This window comes from Nuphar pumila, chromosome 11, assembly GCF_984573655.1.
Source record: "Nuphar pumila chromosome 11, dmNupPumi1.hap1.1, whole genome shotgun sequence".
Taxonomy (NCBI): Eukaryota; Viridiplantae; Streptophyta; class Magnoliopsida; order Nymphaeales; family Nymphaeaceae; genus Nuphar; species Nuphar pumila.
In genome coordinates this window covers 9,846,814-9,862,690 of record NC_143259.1, presented here as the reverse complement: position 1 = coordinate 9,862,690, position 15,877 = coordinate 9,846,814, and the positions used below count along the sequence as shown (strand labels likewise).

At 41.7% G+C, this 15,877-nt stretch overlaps 1 protein-coding gene across 1 annotated transcript; it reads right to left on the bottom strand.

Annotated features, from left to right (window-relative positions):
- Window positions 1–7,277: 7,277 nt before the first annotated feature.
- LOC149821894 (uncharacterized) lies at window positions 7,278–14,325 on the bottom strand. Its single transcript, XM_089980191.1, has 3 exons — window positions 14,245–14,325; window positions 7,755–11,463; window positions 7,278–7,648 (listed from the first exon to the last, which is right to left on the bottom strand). Exons 1-3 carry the CDS (start codon window positions 14,323–14,325, stop codon window positions 7,278–7,280), a joined length of 4,161 nt encoding a protein of 1,386 aa, XP_089836317.1.
- Window positions 14,326–15,877: the final 1,552 nt, after the last annotated feature.

The following is a 15,877-nucleotide window of genomic DNA, read 5'->3' as shown; positions in this document are numbered from 1 at the left end:
CTTTTGCTATAGTTTGTGATTTCTGTGTTGATCTTCACTCATAAGCTGATACGTGTAATTTTAGAGCATGTGAAAAATCTCTAGATGGCATTGATGAAGGTATATAATGCTTAGCCAGTTGGTTGGTCATCTAATTATTGACAGCAACCATCTCAATTTCTGAAAAGTTGCAGACGGAAGGGAGCTTTTCTAGCTTCTTGTGTGTGGGATACAAGGATTAGACTTGCTGGCAGCCCTAGCATTTTCTCGTGGATGAGTTGAGGCATGCATACTGCAGAAACTGACCTTATAGCAATGACCCTTATTGTATTTGATCTCTCTTCTTTCTCCATGTGATATCCTCTGGCGTTAAGTTGCATGTAACCTATGTCACATGGTTGCGGGTGCGGCGATGCGGCACTTTAAAAACACTTGGGTGCGGGGGGTATATATATAAAATTATACATATATATATTATCTAGGAATTTCTAAGAAAATGCAGGAAATTAGAAAGAAGTGCAAAACATAATTGAAATAATAAGAAACTCAATAAAACTGAAAATAATGTCATATCCAACTCTCCTCTTGATTCTGCCCCTCATCTTTATATAGATATGATTCAAATTTTTGATAAACACCCAAATAAAAAAAGCATCATAATTCTAGGAAACTACTAAATGTAAATATGGATTTGTTACATGGATCTGATATCTATTAAATAAAACCTAAAACAATTCAAAATGTAAAGTGGATCCAAAATGATTCAATAATCTAACCCAAATACCAAAAGACTAATAACACCAAATGGATGCAAATGGACCTAATAGACTCATAATGCGACCTGCTTGTGCTCTGCATCACTATTGGTGCACACTTCTAATCTTGACCAGGGTCACTTAGTGGGCCTGCCTTCCTGTGAGGTAAAACTCCAGGTTGAGGACACAACAGTCTTATGTGCCTCAAACATGATAAAGAACCGGCATCACCCATAAGCCAGTGGGATTCGATCCTCAGCCTTCAGCTTGATACATGACCCTGCAGACCACACGGGTAACCACCACGATGATATTGCAATTTTGTTTACCGGTACTCACTTTTGGCACAATTCATTGTTTCGGCCAAGACTAGAGAAATATGTTTAGATCTGGTCCGGGGTAGATTTCAGATTTAGCATTGCATACCTCGCATATGAGTTTTTCTTTTCTTTTTTGCAACTACACCCAAAATTGAAGACACGGGCGAAACTGGTCTTAGCCCGCTAAACCTATGGTTGCTGTCTTAGTGGCGTAAAACTCTTAGAGCACCCTGCTCAACCCGGTGGCAGCTTCTAGGCATCGTCGGGGTCCGGAGACAGGTCGCAGACTCGCAGCATCGGGGTCCGGAGACAGAGGAGAAGGCAAAAATGTTTTGCCCTAATCCTCCTCAGCCCATTTCATTGGTTTTTTTTTTTAAGTTCAAATTTTGGACATATATGACCCTGAGTGCAATGACAACACCCAGGGTTGGGTTGACCGCATCGGGTGCCACACCCACATTGCTTTGCGTCGACGCGGGTGCGGCACCTGTTTGGCCGAATCCCTGTGACATAGCATGTAACTGTATCAGTTCTTCCTTTCAGGCAACAGTATGTTACAGTTATTGTATATTTGAGAATTGGTTGACTAATTACTAAGAGTTTTTGCATGTGAATTAGCGTTGATTCATTTTATAAGCAAGTAGGTTCAGTGTTCTGGAGTTTTATGTGTGCAAAAGGTTTGCAGCTCGAATCCCAACTTCTATTTTATCTTTTGCCCTCATGACTTTACGGTTTCTGCATACTTGAATATAATTAAGTTGAATTCATCCTAATTGTGTGATCATATTTAGAACTTGGAGTTGGAACTTCTTTTGGATTCTCTTCCCTTCGTCGTAGTTGAATTAGGACTTGAAAGAATACAGAAATGCCACACAAACACACACACACACCAGTTACTATTCAACTACCACTGGGTTTTGAACCTGAAACGTTCCACCAATGGGAGACATGCACTAGGGATGACAGTGGACAATGGGGCCCCGCCTCACCTCATTTGGACCAGGGATGAAGGGCATGAAACAGGGATGAACGTTAAAATCTATCCCCGTGCGAGGATGGAGGTGGGGATGGACTTAAGCTTTCCCCCTCCCCTCCCCACCCGCCCCGTCTCTGTCTCAATCCCCGCCCCATCCCGACCCGTCCCCAATCCTTCAAGGGATGACTATAGACAAAGGGGAAACGGCCCCGGCTGCCCCGCTTCGCCCCGGTTTGGACCGGGGATGGAGGATATGAAACGGGGATGGAGGCAGGGGTGGAGGTTAAAATCCATCCCTGTGCAGGGATGAAGGTTCGGATTTTGAAACGGGGCGGGGGTGGAGACCTTGTCCTCCGCTCCCGCCCTGGTCCACTGCCATCCCTAACGTGCACTGACATCTCCTGCCAACTAAATTTTACGATTTAGATTAAATTTGTTTTTCTTTACTCCCATGAATGTGGAGGGTGCACGATTGTGCTTTTCCTGAACTTGAGGGTTCAGTTCACCGTTGATTGGATGAATTGAGTCAAGGCGACGTCGTTAATATAGAGAGTATATAAGGCTATATTTGGTTCGGATCAGCGTAGAAGTAGAACCACCCAACAGTACAGGATTGTGCATTTGGATTGGATCTGGACATGTGTAATTTTTATAGACCCCTTAACAGATCCTAGGCTTTTTAGCCCATATAAATGTGCATGTAAAACAGTGCAACCAAATTGTTGGGGGATACACCTAGATGCACTGCCATTTACTCGGATTTGGGGATTTGGTAATGGATCTGGTTGGAGACTTTTATTGAACCTGGACATGTGGCTAAACCCTACCCATATGGGATCTCTAATTGCATTTACTGTAGTTTGCACATAACAACCGAACCTCGAAAGATAAGGGCCTGTTTGGAATCTGTAGCTGGGATGGGAGTTTATGAAATTTATGCATGAAGTGGCAGCAGATACCAAGAACTCACGAAAAATTGAGCTAATTTTTTCTTTTAAATAGAGCACACAAAGAAAAATCACAAAATTAAAATTAAATTAAATCTCAAAATACATCCATTTTTCGGAACTCATTTCAAATGCAAAACATTTCAAATCATGTACTATTCTTTCATGAATTTCTACCATTTCAAGTATAGCTAACCTATGGTTTGAATATTCTGTTTTTATTTATACCATAGAAGTGTCCATAAAAACAAAAACAAAATATAGGGTGCCCCCCCTTTTTTTTAAGGGATCCATTTATTTATTTTTACCGGGGCACTCTCTGCTCGTTGTCCTTCATTCCTCCCTTATCCCAAATATTGGTCCTGTTCAACATGGTTTTATCTCTTTTTGTAAAGATAAAGGATCCGAATTTTAAGGGGTGAGACCAGTTGTGGATCTAGATACAGTATAAATCTCAAGCAGAAGTTCCAGTTCCAGTTCCAGTTCCAGTAGAGAACTTGGACCCTGTGGTACTGGATCTAGTGAAAATGGTCACAATCTATCGATTCTGAATTGGAGAAGGAATAGAATAGACTTGAGGGCATCTGTTTGGGAACCGACCTGCACTTGGATGTATCACATATGCCTTTTGGATCCGAAATGTGGATCTGAGATCTAGTTTGAAATTGTTAAACGATAATCAGAGGAAAGCAAGAGAGACAACTAGAAAATGAAGAGCTAAAAAAGAATGCTCTGTATTGCTATCTTTCTCTTCTGTTACAAGAGTAAAAATATACTGCTTATCTTCTATCAAGCAGGAAGGCCGTTAGAAAACCGACGAGGAAAGAAGACGAGAATTCGATATACATTCTCAAGGACAAAGCTTTTTCATGTTTTCTTTTGCAATAAAAAGCACAACTCATTCTCTAAAAAAAAGAGTTAAAAATAATTGTTTTTTATCGAAGCTAAAAGATGTCACCAATGGGGGCTCCGCTTGTCTGGCAGGAGCAGTCCTGTGATTCTCTTGTGATTGTGATTTGAACGTACCTTGTTATTTTTCCCTTTAGATTTGATAAGCTCCTCTCTCTCTCTCTGCCTTTCCTTTGCCGCAATCTGGGCAAGCGGTTTCGGCGTGAGCCCCGTCTAATGTTCTTTTCTCTTGCACTTTCTTTATTTGTTTTTAGCTTTTGCTCTTGTTCAGTTCATGGGTTCAACAGTTTGTTGATCTTCATGAGTGGTAATGTTGAATTACTTTCGGCTCTCTCTCTGCCCCAAAGGGGTTTGGCCCAGTGAGATGGGACCTAGTCTGCTAGGCAGGTGGTCTAGGTTTAAATCCCATGGGCGACTTCCTGGGGGCAAGGGGTAAGCCCACAGAGTTTTATGCTGGCAGGTGGTTTAGGTTCAAATCCCATGAGCGTCACCCCTTGCGCAAGCCGAAACATGGCGACTTCCTAGGGGCAAGGGGTAAGCCCACAGAGTTTTACGCTGTCAGGTGGTTTAGGTTCGAATCCCATGAGCGTCACCCCTTGCGCAAGCCGAAACATGGCGACTTCCTAGGGGCAAGGGGTAAGCCCACAGAGTTTTACGCTGTCAGGTGGTTTAGGTTCGAATCCCATGAGCGTCACTCCTTGCGCAAGCCGAAACATGGCGACTCCCTGGGGGCAAGGGTTAAGTCCACAGAGTTTTACTCTGTCAGAACAGCGACCCTAATTGTAATTAGGACATGCAAAGCCAGCGCAGCTAGGTCTTTGATTTCTCCGTGTAAATATAAAAAGAAAAAAACTCCTCTCTCTCTCTCTCTCTGTGTGCCTAAGTTTGGTTATGCAGCTGTAAATGGGTTGGATTCGGTTTGGATGTAGGTTATATGAAGTTCGACTAATCAGATTTATTGTACGTTAATTCGGGTTCAGAGTTGGAGTAGAATGTAATATTACTTCATTCAACCGAACACAATTGTTAAATTAAAATCTGCATCCAATTTCAAATACAACCAAAATTTATTAATGAATCGGGCTTGGGTCGACCTAATAAGCATTAACATTTGAATTTTAAAGCCAACATTTTATTTCATTGCGATTATTGCACTAGGACATGCAGTTGAACCCTACCCACATGGGATCTCTGTTTGGGAGCCGGTTTTGGGGTTCAATATGACAAACCCTAGGTTTTATTATATCCGGGATTTCAAAGCCACGTGATTTGTCAAATCACACAACCTATTTGGGAGCTAATGGCTGGACTTGTCATGTATCTGTCAACCGACAGCTCCCAAACAGCAACACACAAGAAAAACAAAAATGATTGAAGAAAGAAAATAAGGTGTGCCAAATCACACAACCAAGCTGGTTGACAAAAAAGAAAAAAACAACAAAAAAGGGGAAAAGAAGTTGATCACTTCCAACTTTGGTTCCTGCGAGTGATTAATTATCCAAGATATTTCTTTTCCAACTTGGTTCTTATGTTGAGATCTTTAGTGCTCAAACATAAAGTCTCAAAGGAAGTTGATCACTTGGTTCAAGCAGATTAATCCCTAATTGCAGTTTTTTGCTGGACTTGGAACTAAAATGTGCTTTGAATGTATGTTTTGCTTCCTGTAGGCTTGATTTTACTGATGTTGGTTGTGTTTTTTTCTTTTCTTTTTGCCTGATACTACTTATAATGCGTCTCCCTCTATCAAAGTTGGAAACTATTTCAGTGGAAGGTGATGCTAATGAAAGTGGTAAATAACATTTGCTCCACGAAAGATATTGCAACTCCAAGGGCGGTAGTTGTTTGCCTAATCTTGGCATGAAATATGAAAGTGCATTTCAATTTCATAATTCATGTGATCTCAGACAAGGGTTCAATGTTTACTGGGCTTCACTATGCAATGCTGATCTATGGCGTGCAATATTGTGCTTTGACAGACTGTGAGGATCTTAGATCTCCCGAATTGCACAGGAAAGCGAAAAAGAGCTGATGCTCCAGATGGCAGTTCAAGCTTTAAGTTCATGCTTTGCCACTCGCTGCATTCTCTCAGGCTCCAACGGATGGAATTTCAAATTTGGGTTATTCTACTGCGTCGTTCTACTGCACTACATCTGCTGTTGTAGCATTTCAGTGATCTTGCTGCAACTGACTGCTACATTATTGACTGTTGTACTGAAGTGTATGGTGCAGCTGCCTCCACTGTATTTAGGTTTGCTGGATTACACAGACCACTTGGAGAGCCAGTCGTGGTTAGGACCTAGTTGGATGCTTTCTTCCAGCTTAAGAATGTTTATCATGTGATTGCCAAGCACACTGTGATTTAGAGATGAGCCATGCACACTGTGGCTTAGAGATGAGTCCTTGTTATGTTGAGATTCAAGTTTCTAAGCAAATTCTTATCAGTCCAATCATACAATGCTTATACATTGGTTGTACACCATGTACAGCCTTTGTAATTTTGCAATTTTAGCTTTGTGATTGTAAGATGTCATGCTAGCATTGCTTCACTTTGACATCAAACACATTTTATTGAGCTCATTGTAACATTTCTGACATTAATAAATTGGTAGGGGCTCACCAAACCCCAACATATTTAATAAAAAAAAAACTATTGCATCGGTAAACTGTTTTCCTAATTGACAAGTGTTCATATCTTCAAAGTGGTTTTGTAGTTCCTTAGCTTAAAGTTGTGATCAACCTTCACGCACCAATCCGGCATGTCTATAAGCACATAAACCTTTAACTAATGTGTGCGCTTTTGGCATGACCTCATTAAATTCAATACATCAAAACTAACCCTCTAACCTTTAATTGAAAAACAGCAATTAATACATGCGTTTGACTTGATCTGCTCTCGGTCGGAAGGGATACGGTGAATCCCTTCCAAATCCATCCCCAAAACGGCTCCCAAACAGAGCCTTATCGTATTTGAAAATGGGTAGAGAAAAGCCTAGAAGGGAAAGGAAAAAATTCACATACCTATACCTCATTTTCACCCGCTCTCTTTGTGTGCAATATGAACAATGAAAGGCAGAAGAAGAGTAATTTGCAATGAATCCTCAAAAGACCTCTATTGCTCAAGCTGGTCTTGTAATGAGAATGGAGAAAGGAAAATAAAATTACATCGAGTACCTACCCCACATATATATATATATATATATATATATATATATATATATATATATATATATATATATATATATATATATATTCAAGACTTCAAGACACCTGTGAGAGCAGTGATGAAAGTCATGGACTGTGGTGATTTCAAAACACAAAAAATTTGTGTTTTGAGAAATCACCTGACCCGAACTCCTTTACACACCACCTGCTACCCAGCCTATTTTTCAAATTACAGATCGACGACAAAACTTTCGTCGACCAGAAAGTTGAAGGTGATTGTATCGAAACGCACGGGCAGGGAAGCTGGACGTCGAACATATAACCAGTGGCCAACGTCCTCCATTGTGGGTCTCGACTCTGGATCGGTGCGTATGCACATGAGTGCAGATCGCACGACCAAAACGATATCCATTCCAATGCTATTCGTTGGCGCAGGAAGCCGGTGGTCCAGCACGTCCTTCAGTAGTGAACTTGAGCCCTGTTTAGTTGATAAGGATGAGATGAGTTCTCCCGGATGGGCTCCCGTCACTACTTCAAGAGCCAGCACTCCGTAGCTGTACACATCGCATTTCTCAGTCACTTGCATGGTGTAGGCAAGTTCTGCAAGGAAATGGTCATCCCCAGATAATGAGTTAAGTGAGCAATTCAGTATAGCTGATATTTGTTACCAGCCCATTTCATGGTTTAGTGTTGCATCTGTTTTTACCTGGTGCTATGTAGCCAAAAGTTCCTGCAGGCACAGTCCTGTTGGATGAGTCCCGCCTCAGAAATCTTGCGGTTCCGAAGTCGGAAACACAAGCTTCAAAATCTGAATCGAGCAGAATGTTGTTGCTGGAGATATCGCGATGAACTATTGGTGTTTCGTGACCGTGGTGCATGTAGGCCAAAGCGCGGGCGACGCCTTTTATGGCGTTCACTCTGCGTGCCCAGTCCAGTAAAGTAGCACCTTCTTCGCTTTTCAGCATGTCTGCTAAGCTTCCTCTTTCCATGTATTCATACACCGAGAACATGCATTGAGTGTGTGAGCAGAATCCATAGAGCTTTACGATGTTTCGGTGCCGAATTTCTGTCAAAGCGCGGATCTCATTGATGAAGCTCTGTTGATCAGTTAATGCATCTTCTTCTGCTTGGGAAAGCTTCTTGACAGCCACAATTTGGCCAGTAGGTAACTCTGCTTTGTAAACACTACCATATCCTCCTCTGCCTATGCAGTACTTTTCATTGAAGTTCTCTGTAGCAGTGATGATATCTTCATAGACTAGCTTCCCGTCGAAATTCCATATCGAAAACAAATTTCTGCAAAGTGCAGTTTCTTCAACCTTTGTTTCATTGTCAGAATCCGTTACTCTTCGATAGAAGATGAAACCGCCTGCCAAAATGGCAGATAAAAGAAACCCTGTGCCTAGAAGAGCACTTGTTATTATTACTGCCTTCCGGTCAACTCTCCTGCGGCCATCTGAGGAATTACAAGGGTGCAAGCCTGGTCTATCACCACATAAACCAGGGTTCCCCACCAATGCATCCTGTGGAGCTTGCAGAAAGGCTTTGCTGTTTGGAAGAGGACCCTCGAGATCGTTATATGATAAATTGACAGATCCCAGACTCAGCATTGTTTCCAAATTCGGCGGAACTCTGCCTGATAGCTTGTTGTGAGAGAGGTTGAGATTTTCCAAGGATATTAGCTTTCCAAGTTGGGAAGGTATAGTGCCTGTGAGAGAGTTCCAGCTGAGATCCAGTACAATTTGCAGTGATACCAAATTGCCTATCTGAGAAGGGATGGTTCCATTCAAGTTATTCTTGCTCAGATGCAGGAACTGCAAGCTCGTGCAACCCCCAAGTTGTTCTGGTATTTGCTCACTAAGATTGTTCTCTGACAAATCAAGTGTTTTCAGATTTACCAATTTCCCAATTTCTTGTGGTATTGCACCAGTTAGTGCATTTTTTCTCAGATTTAACTTGAACAATGCTTTGAGTTCCCCTATTTCTGCCGGGATCTCTCCGGACAGATAATTTGCAGATAGTATTAGGTCTTGCAGCTGTGTCGCATGACCGATTGATGAAGGAATTTGACCAGTTATCTGGTTGTCAAAAATATGCAAATAGTTAAGGTTGGTGCAGCATTCTGTCCAATTCAGCAAGAGCTCTCCGGTAAGTTTGTTGCGACTCAGATCCATCCCTTGCAGGTTTGGGGTCACTCCAAAAGCTTCTGATATATTTCCTGTCAGCTCGTTTGTGTTCAAGATTGCAACATATAAGCTTCTACAGCTTCTCAAGCTTTCTGGTACTGGACCAGTGAACTGGTTCCTGTAAGCAGTGAAGAAACCGAGTAACCCGCCTTTGCAGATCTGTGATGGTATGGACCCAGATAAATTATTATTCCCCAGCTGCAACATGTTAAGGCTTGTCAAGTTTTCTATTTCCATAGGGACATGGCCAGAGAGTTGATTGTTGGAAAGAGAAAGCGCTTGGAGAAACTTCAGTTTTCCTAAGGTATGAGGAATTGCACCAGTGAGGCCATTATTCATGAGACTCAGATTTGTCAGATTCACCAATTTCCCTAATTCCGGTGGTATCGATCCTGAAAGTCTATTTTCGAAGAGGTAGAGGATTTGAAGGCTTGTGACATTTCCTAGACTTGGAGGGATGAAGCCTGAGAGATTGTTTATAGGGAAGTTCAATCTTTCTAGTTTAGCCATACTACAAATTTCAGGAGGAATGTGACCAACAAGCCTATTGTCAGAAACTTCCAAGAAGACGAGCTCAGTGAGGTTTGATATAACTGGAGGTATTTCTCCTGTCAGATAGTTTTTCCTTAATTGTAGTATGGACAGCTTGGCTAGCTTCCCTAGCTGGTTTGGTATGGGGCCAGAGAGTTGGTTTATATGGAGAAGAAGTCCTGTTAGTCTAGTCAGGTTCCCAATAGTTAATGGTATAGAGCCAGAGAGACTGTTGTTACCCAGATTTAGTGTGTCCAGGTTTATCAAATTTCCTATCTCTGGGGAAATGAAACCAGAAATCTGGTTCTCATCAAGCTGCAAGTTAGTAAGTTGAGTCACGTTCCACAAACTTGATGGGATCACTCCACTGAATTGGTTGGTGAACAAGGACAGATTTTTGAGATTTATAAGATTCCCAATTTCCAAAGGGATTGGACCAGATAGCTGGTTTTGTTGGAGCAGCAGGAATGCAAGGTTAGTCAGATTCATTACAGAGGAAGGAACTGGACCTAAGAGATTATTGAGAAAGAGAGCTAGCATTGAGAGAGCTTTCAAGTTCCCTATTTCATGGGGAATAGGACCAGAAAATCGATTAGACGCGAGCGCTAGAACAGTAAGTTTGTGCAGGTTTCCAATGCTAGCTGGGATTAGACCAGTGAGGGAGTTCTTGTGCAATGCTAGCACTGTTAAATTCATTAGCTTTCCTATTTCCGACGGGATCTGTCCACTCAGGTTATTTCCATAGAGGCCCAATTGTTCAAGGCTGTGAAGGTCTCCTATGGAAGAAGGAATTGATCCTGTGAGGAAGTTGATGGAGAGAGACAATGTGTTGAGACTTTTGACCTTTCCAATCACTGAAGGAATTGAACCAGAAAGCTGATTCTGTGATAGGTCAAGTGTGCTGAGTCTTGTCATGTTTCCTACTGTGGAGGGGATGAAGCCTGTGAGAAGGTTCACAGATAAATCAATCAAGGTCAAGTTCGGCAGGTTTCCTATCTCAGGAGGGATTTCTCCAGTGATTTGGTTTCCCCAAATTACCATTGCAGATAGCCTTGCCAAGCCTCCTAGTGTGGAAGGCAATGTACCAGAGAGCTGATTACTATACAGGCGTAACTCAAGCAGATTAGTCAGATTCCCGAGCTCTTGCGGGATCGAGCCAGTGAATCCATTTTCTGAGAGATTCAAGAATTGAAGTTCAGCTACCTTCCCAAAGTCATGAGGGATCTCCCCTGTGAAGCTGTTATTTTGGAGTGCAAGCTCCTTGAGCTTCCTCCAGTTTGTGAAGAATTCCTGTGCCAATTCGCCTGTTATAATGTTGTCACTTATTCTGAGCACGGAGATCTCAGTAAGATTGGCCAAAGAAGGTGGTAGACTACCTGTAAACTGATTCATGGACAGATCAAGGAAGGTGAGCTTGGACAGACTGCCAACTTGAGCAGGGATCTTCCCATAGAGATTGTCACTACTGAGAATCAGAATTTCAAGGTTGGGGAGGGAGAAAAAGTCAAGTGAGTCAAGCGTACCTCGAAGGCTCGCGCCCTGAAGGTTTATCTCTGCGATGCTTCCTTCATTGTTGCAGAAGATCCCAGTCCAGTTACAATGTCCATTGCTAGAATTGAGCGAAGACCATGAGTCTAAAGTTGCTCTAAGGCTGGCTTTCCACTTGAGGAGTGCTTCTGCTTCACTCTCTGCTGCTACCTTTGGTGGCACCACAAGGCACAGAATCACGAGGAGGAAGAAGGCTGGTTTTGTTTTTTATCTTGCCATGGCTGCTGCTGCCTTAGTTGGGTTTTCTCAAATGGTAATTGACTTAGAAAAAAGACTATTTATTCTCTCATAGCCTCCAAACGATGGATGACAGAGTTCAGCCCTTCCTTTCACGCAAGAAGGTCTTATTTGGCTTGATCTTCCTATTGGTTATCAGTACTTATCAACAGATGGTTCTCACTCACCGTCCTGGCTTTTGATTCTGTATTTGAGATTGGCTGGATAAGGAAAAAAAGAAGGCTACTCGGCCTCTTTAGAGTCCGTTTCTTATTTTTTATCACTAAATCAATTGTAAGCTTCCTAGCTCAAAAGACAATAATCCAATTGAGCCCCCCACTGGTTTGAAGAGGTAGTGCCAATTGGCACTGCGAGTCAAACATTAGGGGCAGGGGCTACTTTAGCCAATGGTTTGCATGTGCCACTGGGGATACTGTGTTGGTGGGGAGAACCAAAAGAATAACACACAAGAAATAATGGTAGTACGATTGGAGTTATTAGGCGGATGGTTGTGATGATGATGTGGTTCAGTGCTTTCATTGACTCAGCTTGGCAGTTCAAAATCTGAGTTTGCTGGGTCTTACAAGCTACTCTTTGGTGTTGACTGCTGCTCAAAATCTGCTGTGCAGTTACCTGAAAGTCGCAGTCCACTAGGCTAGATGTAAAATGACTTGCTTTTTTCTCCAAAAATTTAATATCATAAACATATCTCAGACATATTTTTGGTTATTTTCTTTGGATTAGAAATCGCCAAAAACAAAAGTTTGGTGTGAACAGTGACATGGTTCATCTCCTGCAGGTCTAACCCACATGGGAGGGCTCAACTTCAACATGTCTCCGGTCACACAAAGACCTAAGCATTCTAAACCAATGTTGTCAGAATCGGTATCGTCCCTGTATCGTTTGACCAAGTGAATCGGCTGATACTGATACTCAAGTGAATCATTCTGAATAGGGTAAAAAACAATTAAAAAACATTAGGTGTCAATCAGACCGTGACATGTGAGTATTTTTTTTACATTTATTAAAAAATATCCGATTCAGGGGTGAACGTATAGAGTTTCTGCTGTTACTTATCGGCCGATACTGACAACATTGTTCCAAACCATTTCCTTAGGTGTCCCGTCACAGAAATTGATGATCAACCCGTGCAGTGTAGAAATCGCGACCAGCGTTCCCACTTCCCAAGAACGTGAACTTTCAAGCATAGCCAAAGCTTACAGTAAATGCAAAACGTACGCCAATAATGGATTTGCAAGAGCTAAAGCTCCACAATTTAGGGTGTCATCGCCCCCCACATTTTCACTAGCAGCCAAAGATGGGGGGGCTCCAGTTGGCTTGATTCCAGAGTAGTCGATGAATGGAAGGTGTTGTTATCCTGAACAGCAGACTGATTCCACAGTATGTTTAATGCAAATTTTATAGAAAATTACCGAGCCAGCATTCCTTTCCATCTCTTTCTCACTTCTCACGCGCCCTCACCTAAACAAACAAACATCAAATCATCATGGTGCAAAAGTACTCTGCAGGGTGCAAGTAGGTCCATGTTTTCCCACCACCTACTGCTTTTCATGTGCAAATTCTATCGTGTTTCGCTTGTATGAAAGCATTCTCATGGGAAGGTAGAACTGACAGGATATTTTAAAAACTTATCTTTTTTTTTTTAATGAAAAGCCTATCCTTTCCACGAGAATGAAACAAATAGATCATGAATTTAACCATTCATTAAGGTGATCAGTCTTAATGATCAGAGTAAACGGTGGAGCAAATGCCCCAAGGGGGGGGGGGGGGTTGGGCCCGTGGGGTAGTGGGGTGGGGCCTTGGCTGTTAGATGGGCAGTCAAGGTACGATTCTTGTGGGTGTCACCCCCCTCTACGCAAGCCAATTCTTAGCATATGCCTTGGGGGCAGGGGTCCTAGCCTTGGAGTTTTACGCTGCTAGCACGATGACCGTAAGTATGAAAGGCTGAGCAAGTGCAACCAGGTCTTCATGCCGACCTGTGGTTTCTTCGGGTTATAAATAAAAAAAAATGGTGAGCAAATCGGGTCATATAGTATATGTACAAGTATATAATAAATCATCGGTTATATTCAATTCCCGTTGCACATATCACTAGACCAACTCATATCTAACTTAAGTATGATGTGCGTGGAGATTGGATATAAGGTTATATACAATATGATCTGACATGTGCTTGGTGAACGATCAGTTAACCATTCATTGCATGCAAAAGCTCATACACGGTGAGTGCATGGTCGGTTAGCCATTCAGGTTAAATCTCTTTCTGGGCTGTACGGCTCATACACGGTGAGTGCATGTGTTTTTGAGTAACCATGTAAATCATGAGCCGTTTCATTTTTTTTTTTTGACAAACGGAAAAAACCACTCACTTATTTGAAATCTCATTGGTGTAAAAACCTCGAGTTCCCATTGCAACAGGAGATGCACACCCATAGGTTTCAAAATCATGACATCTTCTTAACTTGATGATGTTTGATGTTCACAAGTCGCCCCTAACAAATGAGCAAAGCTCTCATGGGCAAATCATAAGTCATGAAGCTTAAATGTGATTCACTTTTCTTTATGAACATCACATTTAAAAGATGAACAATTCTGTTGAAGCTTTCTCAAAGCCCCCAAAGGGGTTTGGTTTAGTGGGATGGGCTTAGGTCGCTAGGCTGGTGGTCTAGGTTCAATTATTATTAGTGTCATCACCTTTTGCGCAAGCCGAACTGTGACGATCCCTTGGGGCAAGGGGTAAGCTGGCCGACGTAATCCTGGGGGTGGTTTCTCCATGCGAATATAAAAAAAAAGCTTTCTCAAATCTGATTTTTAGATAGTTTTTAGACCTCTCATTCATTATGAAGACGAAGTAGATTCATGGTCCATTGACCCCAAGAAGTTGCTAAGTTTCGGCTTATTGAGGAAAGTGACGCCTATGGAATTCGAACCAAGACTGTCCGTCAAACGGTCTAGCCCCCCATCCCACTAAGCCAAATCCCTTGGGTCTAATTGTTTGATTGTTAGGTATGTGAATTTATGCTAAGCCTATATCCTGTATTGACATCAACTATTAACGATCCTATCACACTAATTCTATTTCATGGTGGAGCAGCTAGATTTCTTAGTGGCTCAAACTCTCATTCTCATGTTAACCAATGCCTCAAGAATGAACCTAGTTAGATGTGGGCATCAAGGGAGGCAAGGTCAGGTATGCTGAGTCTTTTAAGCCTACTAGGCCTAAAGCGAGGCCTGGTCTGACTAAGACCCATGCAACCTGTGCTTCAAAACTAGATCAATGAGGCCCTGACACACAATACGTAGGCCAGCCCCTTCTCAGCCTCGTATGAAGTGGGTATGGCTAATTGCAGTAGTATTATTTAAGGTAAATGTACTGGAAGTGAAATAGGTGTAGCTAGGGAGTGGACATCGGACTGGGCCAGCTCGATTAGGACCTGATAACAGTTCAAGCTCAACCTGACTAGGTTACAATCAGGCTGGGATAAAGCTCAGGCCTAACCCAGTTAATTAAGCTCAGCCTATCGGGTCTATTATATATATATATATATATATATATATATATATATATATATATATATATATATATATATATATATATATATTGAGAGAGAGAGAGAGAGAGAGAGTAATGTGTTCCTTAGGTCATGTTGGGCTCCTTCAAAAATTGTAGTTTTAAGTATTTTTTCCTACGTCGTAGATGTGATCTATAGGTTTTTTTAGTGAGAACCAGCTTTTGGATTGCTAGAATCCGACCTGTACACAGGTTTTTCTGGTGATCTAAAATCAATGGCTATTAAGGTACTAGTTTTTTTCAGCTCATAAAAACATGTATTTTCCTAAAAAAAACATGATCCAGGACCTTATTCCCACTAAATCGACCATGCTAAACACATCTATCAGTTCAAATCTATCATAAAACACTTAAAACCTATAGGTCAGAATGGGGCAGAACAAGAAATGAGTTCTCTCTCTCTCTCTCTCTCTCTCTCTTACACACATATATATATATATATTTTTCTTAGGCTTCTTTTTCGTTAGGTTCTTTAAAAAACTGTAGTTTTAAGTGTTTTTTTGCAAGTCTAACATTATAGATGTGATCTATAGGTTTTGTTTAGTGGAAACCAGCATTTGGATTGCCAGAATCTGATATGTATACAGGTTTTTTCGGTGATCCAAAATCAATGGCTATGAAGATATCAGTTTTATTTGGCTCATAAAAACATTAATTTTCGTTGAAAAAATATGATGCAAGTGTCGATTCTCTCTAAATCGATCATGTTAAACACATCTACAAGTTAAGATCTATCATAAAACACTTAAAACCTAT

What these genes read in the sequence shown, in the direction of transcription:
- LOC149821894 (XM_089980191.1), bottom strand. Translation starts at nt 14,325, where the DNA reads ATGGAGAAACCACCCCCAGGATTACGTCGGCCAGCTTACCCCTTGCCC. An exon ending in CAGTTCGGCTTGCGCAAAAG is followed by an intron (nt 11,464 to 14,244) that starts GTGATGACACTA and finishes GTGCCACCAAAG; the next exon opens with GTAGCAGCAGAGAGTGAAGC. An exon ending in TTTTGGCTACATAGCACCAG is followed by an intron (nt 7,649 to 7,754) that starts GTAAAAACAGAT and finishes ATTTCCTTGCAG; the next exon opens with AACTTGCCTACACCATGCAA.